The sequence below is a fragment of the Raphanus sativus genome, chromosome 8 (assembly GCF_000801105.2).
Source record: "Raphanus sativus cultivar WK10039 chromosome 8, ASM80110v3, whole genome shotgun sequence".
Taxonomy (NCBI): domain Eukaryota; kingdom Viridiplantae; phylum Streptophyta; class Magnoliopsida; order Brassicales; family Brassicaceae; genus Raphanus; species Raphanus sativus.
In genome coordinates, this window is record NC_079518.1 from 8,629,672 (window position 1) to 8,641,910 (window position 12,239).

Genomic DNA, 12,239 nt, shown 5'->3' on the forward strand with positions numbered 1-12,239 from the left:
ACAGAGTATCCGCATAACACAACCGAATCATCCTAAAACGCCACGGTCACTTACCGTTGCACGAGTTTTCGTCCGCGTAATCGCCCACGCGGGCGCATTTTAGATATTTTCAAATGTTTTACAACAAATTATATTAACAATTAATTTTAAAGAACTTGTAGTTATCTTCGCTCTTTGTTCAACGGAAGAAAAGTCAAATGTTTCATACGATATGTACGCTCCTGTTTGAGTTCTTTTGTTCCTTCCCCTTGGCCTATTTACGGAAATAAAAAGAGAGAGAAGGTTTCAACAAAAGTATCGTTCTCGTGAGTGAATAGTAAAGGAGATAATGTGGAATAAGGGAAATCTGATCCTCTTATGGGCTATGCTCGTTGGAGTAGTCGCCATGGCCAGGGAACATCGTCTCTTTGAGCGGACTAAAGGCATCAATGGTCTAGAAAAGATCATCATCCGCGATCGTCAAGGCAGATCTTTCGAGGTACTTTCCTTATTTGATCATACAGAACAACCAGATCCGTGCGTGTTAGTGATTTAATGTGGCTTGTATAATGTCAGGTTTACTTATATGGAGGTCAAGTGACTTCTTGGAAGAATGAGAAAGGAGAGGAGTTACTTTTCATGAGTAGCAAGGTTTTTCATAAGCATCCTTTAATAACATCATCATATTTATACATAACATATGCCCTAGCTAATCATTAGTGAGATTTGATATCATGTGTAATGTATCTGTGCAGGCTATATTCAAGCCTCCAAAAGCGATCCGTGGAGGCATTCCAGTATTGTTTCCACAAGTATGTGTGCTTTTTATTTACCAAAAAAAAAGTATGTGTGTTTTTTTTTTAAAAAGCACACATACTTTCGAATGTTCTTTTTTTTCTTTAATTTGTTGTTGATTGATTTTTAATTTGTTTTGTTAATGAAACTAGATTCGATCTCCGCGCTATGCGCGGATAAATGTTGAAATTGTTAAGTTTTAGATCATAAGTTTTGGATTTTATCTGGGATTGGAGTATTCTTTTTTTTTTGTCAATTGGATTGGAGTATTCTATTTCATACAATTATTTGAAATCTGGTAGTTATTAAGTGCATGTAACCAAAAAAAAAGAGTAAAAGGGTTGCATATAGTAACGTAAATAATGTAAGAAAAATTTAAGTATACTGAAGAATAAAGTTTTTGATGTGGTTCATAATAGAAAAAATTATTATACGCCCGAGTTTATTTCATAAATTTTTATTTTATTTTAAAATATTATTTATATTTAAATATGTAATATATATTGGAAACTCTGGAAAATAAAAATTATTAAAATGAAGTTTCACATCTTAGAATTTAAAACGTAAATAATGATAAAAATACATATTACATTATTTAAAATACCATTACAGTAAATTTAGTTAAAACTCCAATAATTTAAGATTTTGATTTCTTAACTATTTTGTTCATTCGTATTGTATAATTAGTGACTAAGAGTTTAAGTTCTTCCCAACAAAATCAATCTCTCTAGAAATACACATGAAAGATAAAATTGTTGAATTTTCTTACAATTTCAAAAGTGTTGGATCTAATAATTTTATCACCTTGATAAAAGGTAAACAGTTGATTTATTGAACATTTTCAGAAATTTCATAAATGTTGTTAGAGGTAACTGGTAAGTGCTCTGAGTATTTTTACTGTTCTTTTTATTTTTACAATCATTTTGATTTATCAATTACTTTTTTAAGAAAATAATTTAAAACTACAGCCCAAAAGTTAAATTAGGAAATATATTGGTTTTGGAAATAATTTTTTAAATATATACATTTAGTATTTTGAAAATAATTAATATAAATTTACATCAATCTAATCTAAAGTCACAGAAAAAAAAACTTACAACATACATTCTAAATCAAAATAACTAAAGTCACATCCTCTACCAATCCAACATAGATGTTACTCTACTTAAAAATGTTCCAGTAAAACTGAACCGAAATAGAAAAAATGATTTGAATTTGGTAATACCGAATAAACCGAATGGATGTTAATTTAAGGAATAACGGTATCTGAATATGGTTCGGCGTAAACCCGATAAAACCTAATAAATCGAAGAAACCAATTAAATAAAATATGTTAGTATACTACTATACATATATACGAAATTTATAATAAAATTAGTAATATATACATGAAAACACTGATTTTATTAATTCTTTTATTTTTTCTAAGTTTAAAAAAAATCTCATTTTTCATTAAATTAAATAAAACATATTTTCATTGGTACATATTTATGCTAAGATATAGTTATTTAATACTATTATGATATTAATAGTTTTCTTATTTATATTTTTAATAGTAAAAATGAAAAACAATATAAAACCAAATAAACCGAAAATCGTTAGTACATAAACCAAACTAAACCAAATTAGATATGATATTAATATGGTAGCTTATTTTTATAAACTGAAAAACCAAAAACAAAAAAAAAAAACGAACCGACATGTGGATTGAACACCGTTACTTTATCTAAATGAATGTATGTAAGCCGTGTTTGTGATTTTTTTTTTGTTGTGGTCATTGATTTCGAAGATTTGTATGGTAGAAAGATGACGAACTTTGCTTTAGAAACCAATCACAATTAATAGGAAAAACATCAAAGGATTGACTAATCGCCAAAAGCTAAAGTGAGACAAACGTGGGTGGCCTAAATGACCAACACCTTAATTACATAGCATAAAGTTAAAGAAATGATATTAACTAAATGAAAGGTTTGAATCTTTCACATAAACATTTGAAAATGGAGTAAGAAACTCTGAACTTTTACCAGTGATTCGATTCATAACAAATCAGATAAAGTGAATACAAATACTCAAAATTTGTGTTTTTAGTTCTCCGGAATAACCCTTAAAAATGATGATGGAGGTGGTACCGCTCTAAGCTGAGTATTTTTGACCTTTGAGAAACAACCCACTACTTGTAAGGGATTGATGTCTCCAGCCACACACCTTTGAAGGAAAATTAATTTTGAATGACGTCACACCTAAGTGTTTGCCCAATACAATTATAAATTACCTTAAACCCATTCACAATGACATGTATATGTTGTGGATATCATGTTGAAAAGAAAAAAAAAAAGAGCTGTTGATAAGAAGAGATTGACCTTCATTATAGATAGATGTTTCTTCACTTTGCTTCACAGCCTCTACATGGACAGTGAAGACACGCTAAGAACAACCACCTGTTTTTCCAATACAAACACACAACAAAATCAACCCTCACGCTCTCTTTGTTTACATTCAAGCTCTACTTCACATTATTTACTTTCGAGCATTTTTAAACAAATAATAATTTAAAATTGTAGGTTGTTGACCATCTTCTCTCAATCACAATATGAAAAAAAAAAACCTCATCAACTGCTGTATATCTTCGTTCTCAAGCGTTTCATTACTTCTAGCCCTTATCTCTTCCTCTGATAAAAACACATCACCTCCTCTGTTGCCAGCATTTGACCAGTCATTAAAAGGCTGAACCAAGTGTTGGTTTTACAAAAGTCTTATCTAATGTCTCAGTATCTAAGCCAAAGTCAAATGTTTTTCATCTTTCAATCTTTTTGTTCCAGTAAAATTAAAATACATAAAAACTAAACCTGGCTTTCTCAAAATAAATGTTCTGCTGACTGGCTTTTTGCTTTTGCTTGAAGGCATCACACCATTGCAAAGAGACTGCATCGACGTTATGCTTCATGAACTTTATCTGTTGACAGCAGATTGCCAACAACAAAACACATAGAAAAATGTTGCTAGTATCTCCATTGGCGAGTAACTTACTAATCTGTGGAACTATAATAGGCTCTGTAAAAAATAAAGGGGTTAAGAGTAAATGTAACCTACCTCAATGTACCTCGCATGGTACAGCTTTAAGGGATTCCAAGTAATTCTCGAAATCTAATGTTGACATTGCCCGCAACAAATCCTCACCATTCACAGTTTTCCATTTCTCTTTCTGGCACTTGTCTCTGGCTCTGCATTAATCAGAAATTCAAAATTCGAAAATCAGAGAAAAACATAAAGACTTTCTAAGCTACAAATTAACCTAATAATCTAAATTCCAAAGAAAAAAAATTATGTGTTACAGACGCAATTAAAGAGAAGAAACAACATGCTCCCTGGTAATGAAGCTGATGTACTCGGAGACGCATTCCTGGACTGTATCTTTAGCATCTTTACCGATCATTCCGTTGGGAGGCAACGCACTCTTCATGATCCTGCTTATATTAGCTATTGGTAGGTATCAATCCTGCTCCCTAACCGAACCGAAGCTTAAATCAAAGTTTACCTTCTCATTTCCAGTCCTAACCGCCAGTTTATCAATGAGATAAGTAGTGACATCAATTTGCTTCTTTGTAACATCCTTAGATGTAAAAGTTTTGGTGAAAGTTGCTCTTATATTGTCTATGTTGTTCTGCAGTTAGAAAAAAAGAAATCTGTTGCTAAAAAAAGAGAAACAGTAATAGCGTAAGCACAAGCCTAAAAAAAAATGAAAGCTGCCTACCGTAAGATTTTTGGCTTTCTCATACTTCTCCTTGTCACTCTGACCTTTTAAGGCACTGCCAGCTGCCAAAAATACATAGTTAAACTCTTTTTGATAGGATCATTCCAGAAAGCTAGCCAAGTGACGGTGTTGTGTTGTCATGCTTTACGTCTTTCCATCTGCAGTGTCACATCTCACATAGCTTAGTAATATCTTTATAAAATGTTTTTTTCTATTTTGGAGGTAAACCAAGGGAAAAATCACAATACTTTTTTACCAAGGTTTTGATTGGACATTCTGGAACAGGAACACCTTTCCCAATGTTCATGGTGATATCAGATGGATGGATACGCATACGCTTCTTTAGTTTTCCATCTGAAGACAATAGACAGGTTTTGAGAGGGAAAACAAAATAGACAATGCCTTACTCGAACCCACAACGTCAAAGTATATTGATCACAAATAGTGCCAAACGGACTCTCACGATTGTCAAATTTCATTTATAAATATTTTGGACATGTGTATGTCACTATCATTATGATAATTACAACAACAACATTGTAGCAGCAAAAAAAGGATAATTACAATCAGCATTACATGGATTCTTCTTAGCAGAAGATTTTAGTCTTCTTCTGATTCTACTGAGAATGAAGCGAGAACCGGATTTCCCACTTTTCGCATTGTTGCATGTAGTTTGTGTTCCAGGTGATGAACCAGGAACCAGTCCATTTGGTTCAGGCTTCAAGATTACAATTGTTTGTGTTTCTTTGATTCTCTGAGAATCTCCTGAAACTGGTGAAGTACCAATGTCCCGGAATGATCCTTGTTTAGAATCCAAGAACTGAGATGCATCCACAAGGCTCTTGCAGTTCTCTACCTCGCCACTGTATCAACTCACTGAACTTCTCTTCTGAATAATCATCTACTGAGTCAGCATCCCTCTGATGATCCTCTGGTTTCTTGTCTGCATGATCATTAACATCCTCACTGTTGGTTTTGCTGCATGTTCTTCTTCTCTTCTTCTCCTTGTCTTTCCTCTGCATTTAGTATCACACTTTTGCTGAGTCTCTTCCTCTTCAGTGAGGTTCTTGACACACTGCATTTCAGCTTCACTCTCATGAGACAATAAAACACAAACAATCTAAATCAGTTACTAACTCCTCACAGCAATTTTACACAATAAAAAACAAATTTGATTCTCAAATCCAGTACCTCAAAGTAGCAGTCACAGGTAAGCTGCTTCTCCACCATAGTCTCAACACCTGCATTATTACATTAACCAACAAAATGAGAATCCATTTTTTTTTGTTTCAGACACATTTTCCTAATGATGTCCCAAAAGAAAAAAAAGAAACTGAAACCTACGATTCTTTTGCTTCCACGTTTCTTATCCATCAAAAGCTTATGGATAGATCCACCATGTCTGAAATCAAACATGCTGTTCATAAACATCCAAACACATTATATCCCTTCTCTTGAATTATATATTCTGTAAATCTCTTTCTCCATTGATAATACTTCACAGTGCTCTTCTTCTCTCTGTTTTCTACACAACAATAAATATTATCATTTTTTAAAAAAGTTACCAAAACTGTGAGTACAATCAAAGAATAACATGTCTGAATCAAAACTGATTATTATTATATGATTCATTCATGCAGTGTTGATCAAAGAAAGAATAGAATATAAAAGAAAAGAAAAAGTATAAAGATTTAACCTTTTGGAATCTGAACCAATGCTTGCAAGAAGAGGAATGCCGAGATATAAAGAAGTACTACTGATAATAATAGTACTTGCCCTACTCACCTCGAGTTCTGCCTCCATTGTTAAGCAGAAAATGAATCTTATAATATTATTGTTTTTACAGAGTTCACATAAATGCGGCTTTATATAATAGTGTCTTTAATTTGTTTTGTGAATTTTACTGGTTAAACAGAACAGTATTGAACGTAAGTGTAGATTTCAAATTTATTATTAATGTAAGAGAAGTTCGAATGCATTATGGAACAGAGGAGCCTCTTAACTGCGAATGCTGTATGGAAAGTTTCAACGACACAACACTAACATTTTCAATGCATGTTGATATGATTTATAAGATCTAATTTCTGATAATGGATCAGCCGAAACCTAACCTCTCCTTCATGTGGTCCGAGAGTGACGTCTTCGAAGAACATCGATTCATAAACTTTGCCGGAAGAAACAGCGCTGCGAACGTTTGGCTTGTTCGGCATGGTAGAGGAGGCAGCGACTTTGCCCCTAGCTTTGATCGATACGCCGGAAAAGACACCGGATACGCCGGAGGAGACACACGTTTTGCTGATCGATCAACCGGATGAGACACCAGTGTTCACGATTGGTTCAATCAGATTGGGAGAGGAGATAACGGCCTTGCCGTCTTGTTTCCTCCGGAGACAGTGGATTCTCCGTTGGGATTCATCGTAGAGAGCACAAAGAGTTTTGATTGAGATTAAAATTTGAAGAAGAGTATTATATATAGTTTCAGAGGAATAAAGGCGAAACGGTGCTATTAATGAGGTTAGTGAAGGTTTTGATTGCAGAAGAGTTGGAGAAAGGGAATGGACAAAGAGGAAGACAAAGGAATCGACGAAAAGTGAAAGGGCAGAGACGTTTTGCACATCAGTGACGTGGACGAAAAATCTTTTCATGATTGGTTGATTTAATTTGCTGAGTTGGACACTCTCTCCTTTGAAGGTATTTGCCTTTTAATATAGTATAGATGTTTTTTCTTTGTATATGTAGTATAGTAACACAGGTCCGCTTCCCTCACATGGATTTGTTAGAAATAGGTTTTGGAAATTGAGGCTCATCCTATTCCTGTACCATCGTCACATCATTCTTCTAGTGCTCTCGTTGACCTCATCATAAGATCATCCCAAGATGATTTGAAGATCTGGCCTCATAAGTAAGATTCTTCTCTTTCTCTCTCTCTCTGTCATTTCTACACCATTTTCAGATATTTGGTAAGAAATGTAAGTTAGAATATTCCATACTGGATTTCAAAATGACAAGACTATGAATGAGTTTGAATATGCTTATTTATTGCCAACTAGGCTTGAGTTGGAAGCAAATAATTCCTCACAACATATACATAGATGTGAAGCTTTTTAGTTTAATTCTCACAAAAAGTAACCAAATATATATATATATATATATATATATATTTCAGGTTTATATATCGACTAAGAGTAGCATTGGGGCATAGAGGAGATTTAACGTTGACATCGCGTGTTACGAACACTGATGTAAAACCGTTTAACTTCACATTTGCTCTTCACCCCTATTTCTCTGTTTCCGATATCAGGTAATCTCTTGGTAATTCTTTTTTCAAGCCAACTCCTTGTGTTTGCTAGACTAGAGGGAGACAATCATCTCTCATATTTTATGTGTGTTTCACTGAGGCACAAGAACTCATCTATATATTGACTTTTCCTCAAAACATTTTTGATATCAGTCAAACATCATATTTCTTTCTCGAAATGTTATGTTTTAGTTCTTGTTTATTGTTTTATTGGTGTTAGTATATACTATATAAAGTTATATATGAACTGTCTGTGTTTAGTCAAATCCAGGTGGAAGGATTGCATGGTTTGAATTATCTTGACCAACAAAAGAACAGAACACGTTTCACTGATCATGACAAAGCTATAACTTTTAATTCCCAGGTAAACTTATCTTTCAACTCACTGATAATGTCAAAAGCTATAACACTGCTAACTTGTGAAATAGCTTGACAGGCTTTACCTAAACACTCCAAATAAAAATCAGAATCGTGGACCACAAGAAAAGGAAGACAATCGTGGTACACAAGGAAGGACAAATTGATGCTGGTAAAAACTTAGATTTTCATATACAAAATCTCATGCACATATAGACACAATAAACATATTGTTTTAGTAATGATGGATCATTGATTATGATAATGCAATATGCAGTGGTGTGGAATCCATGGGAAAAGAAAGTGTCCGACTTGGGAGTTGAAGATTACAGGCGGTTTGTTGCTGTGGAAAGCGCTGCTGTCCATAAACCTATCATACTGGAACCTGGAAAAGAATGGAAAGGAATACTCCAAGTGTCTGTGGTTCCTTCGAGTTGAAAGCTTGACATTTATGCGCTAGTTTTCTGCAAATAACTTAATTACTGTTTAACGATTTCTTTTTGAACATTGGTATTTTGTAACACTGTAGTAACTTAATAGAAGGACCTATGTTTGATTCAGTATATTAATTATTCTCAAATTTTAGAATTAGTATATTTTAACCCCTTTTCGTTGATTGGAAAAAAAAAATAAAAGAAAAAACTAACAGAGACACTTGTCATCTAGAAACCAACCAATGTCTTGAATGAATGCGATTTCTTTCCTTAAAGAAATTATTCTCTAAATATTCATATTTTGTGTATACTTGTTCTCCAAGACATATATACTCTGTATATATTAAGTGATAGTGGTATCAAGAAGACGAACAGCATACAGTTAATTAGGGTATCAAAAATGTCTCATATCATTGTCAATCGATTATTCAAGCCCTCAGTCTCCAGAAATTTCCTCGTAAGCTTACATTTAGCTATGTAAATAATAAATAATAATAATTCAGTTTATAGACGTAAAAAATCAGTTTTTCTTTCGACTTTTTGAATTTTGATATTATTGTCTCTGACTACCTCAACATGTATATTATTGTAGAGACACACAAACGTTCGTCTGTTCACATCTGATCAATCCTACCCGTTTCTGTTGGTCGACTACATCCTCAAGAACCCAAGCTCTCCAGATGGTGGCCTCAAAAAAGACTACTCACTTTGCCGCAAGGAAAATAAAATCTTCATCAACGACAAGAAGGTCATGAAGAACGTCTGTGATGCAATGACCGTTGGGTTTTCACGTGATGGTTTAAAGTTGGAAGAAACGTACAAGGGTCTAGCTATCCATTACAAAAACGTGTCGGCTCATCTACCTCCTCTACCCGCAGGTTCAATAATTCAAAGCCTGGCCATGTCCTCTTTACCTACCCGAGAAAAAGATTGGGTAGTGGGTGTCAAGTTATCGGGATCTCGGTTGAGTCTATGTAGGCCTTTCGGGAGCTGTAAATGGATAGACATAAAAAACGCACCTGGGTCTATCAACCCTATGTCGAGCCTCATGTTCTCCAAAAAAGAGAAAAGGTTCTACATTCCTAGCCTCGGAGGCAACTACTTGTGCTATTTGCCAAAGGGACTAGACAAACTCAGGTTCATGGATCTGGAGTTTGACGATCTTCCAGCCTCGGTGTATGAGGAGGTTGCGAAGTTGAGTTCATATTCAAGAACAGACCATCTTGTGGAGTCACCGACCGGCCAACTCTTCCTTGTCAAGTGGTATAGTATCTAATTTAAATATATATATACAAAAATTCGTTTGTTGGTTATAAGTGGATGAGTGTAGTATTGCCTCTATCATGTCTTTTCAGGTATGGTGAGGACTCAGAGGTATGTATGGACTCAGACTCGGACTCCGAATTGGATTCGGACTCGGACTCCGAATCAGACTCGGACTCGGACTCAGACTGCGAATCGGACTCAGACTCAGACTCAGACTCCGAATCGGACTCAGACTCAGACTCCGAATCGGACTCGGACTCCGAATCGGACTCGGACTCGGACTCCGAATCGGACTCGGACTCGGACTCCGAATCGGACTCGGACTCGGACTCCGAATCAGACTCGGACTCCGAATCAGACTCGGACTCCGAATCGGACTCGGACTCCGAATCAGACAAGGACGATGAAAATGAAATGTCAACACTGAAGCACGTAACGAAAAAATCATGGTGTTTAGGGCGGGAGAGCAATCGATTTACTATGAGAAGACTATGATCTACACAGAAGATATTGGAGATCTTTGCATGTTTCTTGGACATAGCCAGGCTTTCTGCGTCCCGGCCAGCTCGTCTCCTGGACTCCAGCCCAACTGCATCTACTTTGTGGGTCGTAACTTTGGCGTTTATGATCTTACCACCAAAACTTGCACTACCTTCCACACAAAAGATCACGGTCCAGTAACGGGAATTGAATTCCCTTACTGGCAATTTCTCTCTAGCATCACTTAATTAAGATGGTAGTTGCTCGTTTGTTTGCTTCATTATAATGTTATAGGTTTCTTTGCTTTCCCATGCCATCATTTAAATCCATTGTTCCCTTGTTCTATTTTAATGAAACTTACTATATTTTTTGTTCTATTCGATTCCAACAATTAAGGTAACCTTAAATTTCATACACTTCTCAGTCTCAATGCTCGTGCTGTCAGATATGGCTTGAAACCGAGAGGCCTCTGTTTTTTTATAGAGGGTTCGGTTACTCGCATGAAAACTGAGGGTCTCCTCTCATCAAAAAGTTTTAAACCGTACAAAACAGGCATCTCAATTTTTATCTATCTATATACATGGTATGATGGTAATAACGAGAAAATGATTTAAACGTGTTATGTATACCAAAAATAAAGTTAACCCGCAACTCTACGTCTCTACCCTTGGCTTCATGAACTCTCTGTACGAATATATAATCTCCTTCGGTATTTTGATTCTTAGAGATTTGAATGTATTAATGTAGAAATGAATAGAACTGCGGAAGCCATAGAAATGAGTGTGACCTAGGAGTCTAGGACCAACGTTACCAATCTTATATTTGGCCGGATGGTCCGGGGTTTGGCAGCAGTATTTCCTATATCTTCAGAAGCTGGCTAGCTTGTCTGGTTCCTTCCTTGGCTCAGAGGTCAAAGTTTTCTCCTCGGGCCCAACACCCATCTACCTCATAACTGATTACTCTGAGGGTCCATTTTCCTCATATCATGTATGCTACATACTGGAACATTTCCCTTTGAGTTGTATTTCTCTTTGTTCCAGCTTTTGAACTCCTTTCTTAGATTAAATGAAATATCTTTCTAGCGTTAAACATTTTGATTTTACACAGAAGACATTGAAGATCTTAAGAATAATTTTCAATCTTCTTCAGTCTATCGGTTCTTGTAGATTTGAAAGTGTTGATGTAAATATTTCAAATTATTTTCAAAATTTTAATTCAATATACTAATTTTTTTTAACTACTAAGCCATCAAGGAAAATATTCAAACAATTAACGGAAATTGCATAAAAACACACCAGTAGGTAGTTCAACGCAAAAAAAAAACGGAACCGAAAAACGAACCGGAACCAAACTAATACCCGGACATAAAAAAAAACAAGTTTTAGCTTTCTGATATAATGTAAAACTAGATATTGACCCGTGCGACCGCACGGGTATTTATTTTCTGTTTTTAGTTTTAATGTATTAAATGATGTATTTGTAATATTTGATCATAATTTAGATCAAAAATTATTTTTGCAGTTATAACAAAAATTAAAACTAAAAATTTAATAAAATATCCTGATATAAATTCATAATTTAGATCAAAAATTATTTTTGCAGTTATAATAAAAATTAAAACTAAAAATTTAATAAAATATCCTGATATAAATTTAGTTATCCTAATTAAAATAGTATAGGGATGGATCATAATGTTTTCGAATTCCAAATGTTATGAATTTATATTAAAATAAATTTATTAAAAAAATAATTTCACTCTGCTATTTTTTATTTGTGGAATTTGACTTGTGAACGTCTGAAATTTTATTTTCACAATAACTGTTTTGTACTAAATGGTATAGTATATATTTGTAAATTTAAATGTATTACACTATTGTTA

The 12,239-nt window shown here is 34.4% G+C and overlaps 2 protein-coding genes, 1 long non-coding RNA gene and 1 pseudogene across 17 annotated transcripts; 2 read left to right on the forward strand and 2 right to left on the reverse strand.

Moving 5' to 3' along the window:
- Positions 1-221: 221 nt before the first annotated feature.
- LOC108819887 (putative glucose-6-phosphate 1-epimerase) lies at positions 222-8,740 on the forward strand (annotated as a pseudogene).
- Positions 2,613-4,661, reverse strand: LOC130498489 (uncharacterized). 3 transcript variants are annotated; one of them, XR_008937385.1, is made up of 7 exons: positions 4,526-4,661; positions 4,310-4,435; positions 4,133-4,238; positions 3,865-3,995; positions 3,621-3,727; positions 3,135-3,212; positions 2,613-3,014 (listed from the first exon to the last, which is right to left on the reverse strand). It is a non-coding gene; the product is annotated as an uncharacterized LOC130498489 (long non-coding RNA). The 3 variants fall into 3 exon arrangements; XR_008937384.1 differs by having other exon boundaries at positions 3,621-3,995; XR_008937386.1 differs by having other exon boundaries at positions 3,621-3,995; positions 4,133-4,251.
- On the reverse strand, positions 5,014-7,044 carry LOC108821206 (uncharacterized). Of its 13 annotated transcripts, none has more exons than XR_008937383.1 (5): positions 6,637-7,044; positions 6,222-6,318; positions 5,870-6,043; positions 5,717-5,766; positions 5,014-5,611 (listed from the first exon to the last, which is right to left on the reverse strand). XR_008937383.1 is itself a non-coding variant. In XM_056991893.1 (4 exons), exons 2-4 carry the CDS (start codon positions 5,954-5,956, stop codon positions 5,427-5,429), a joined length of 333 nt encoding a protein of 110 aa, XP_056847873.1. In that variant the 5' UTR covers positions 5,957-6,043; positions 6,637-7,044; the 3' UTR covers positions 5,014-5,426. The 13 variants fall into 13 exon arrangements, 10 of the variants coding, with proteins under 10 accessions (XP_056847873.1, XP_056847869.1, XP_056847871.1 ...); XR_008937382.1 differs by having other exon boundaries at positions 5,870-6,050; XM_056991893.1 differs by lacking the exon at positions 6,222-6,318 and having other exon boundaries at positions 5,014-5,618; positions 5,866-6,043.
- A 274-nt stretch (positions 8,741-9,014) lies between the features above and the next one.
- On the forward strand, positions 9,015-10,588 carry LOC108819888 (uncharacterized). Its single transcript, XM_056992822.1, has 3 exons — positions 9,015-9,071; positions 9,207-9,877; positions 9,970-10,588. Exons 1-3 carry the CDS (start codon positions 9,015-9,017, stop codon positions 10,373-10,375), a joined length of 1,134 nt encoding a protein of 377 aa, XP_056848802.1. The 3' UTR covers positions 10,376-10,588.
- Positions 10,589-12,239: the final 1,651 nt, after the last annotated feature.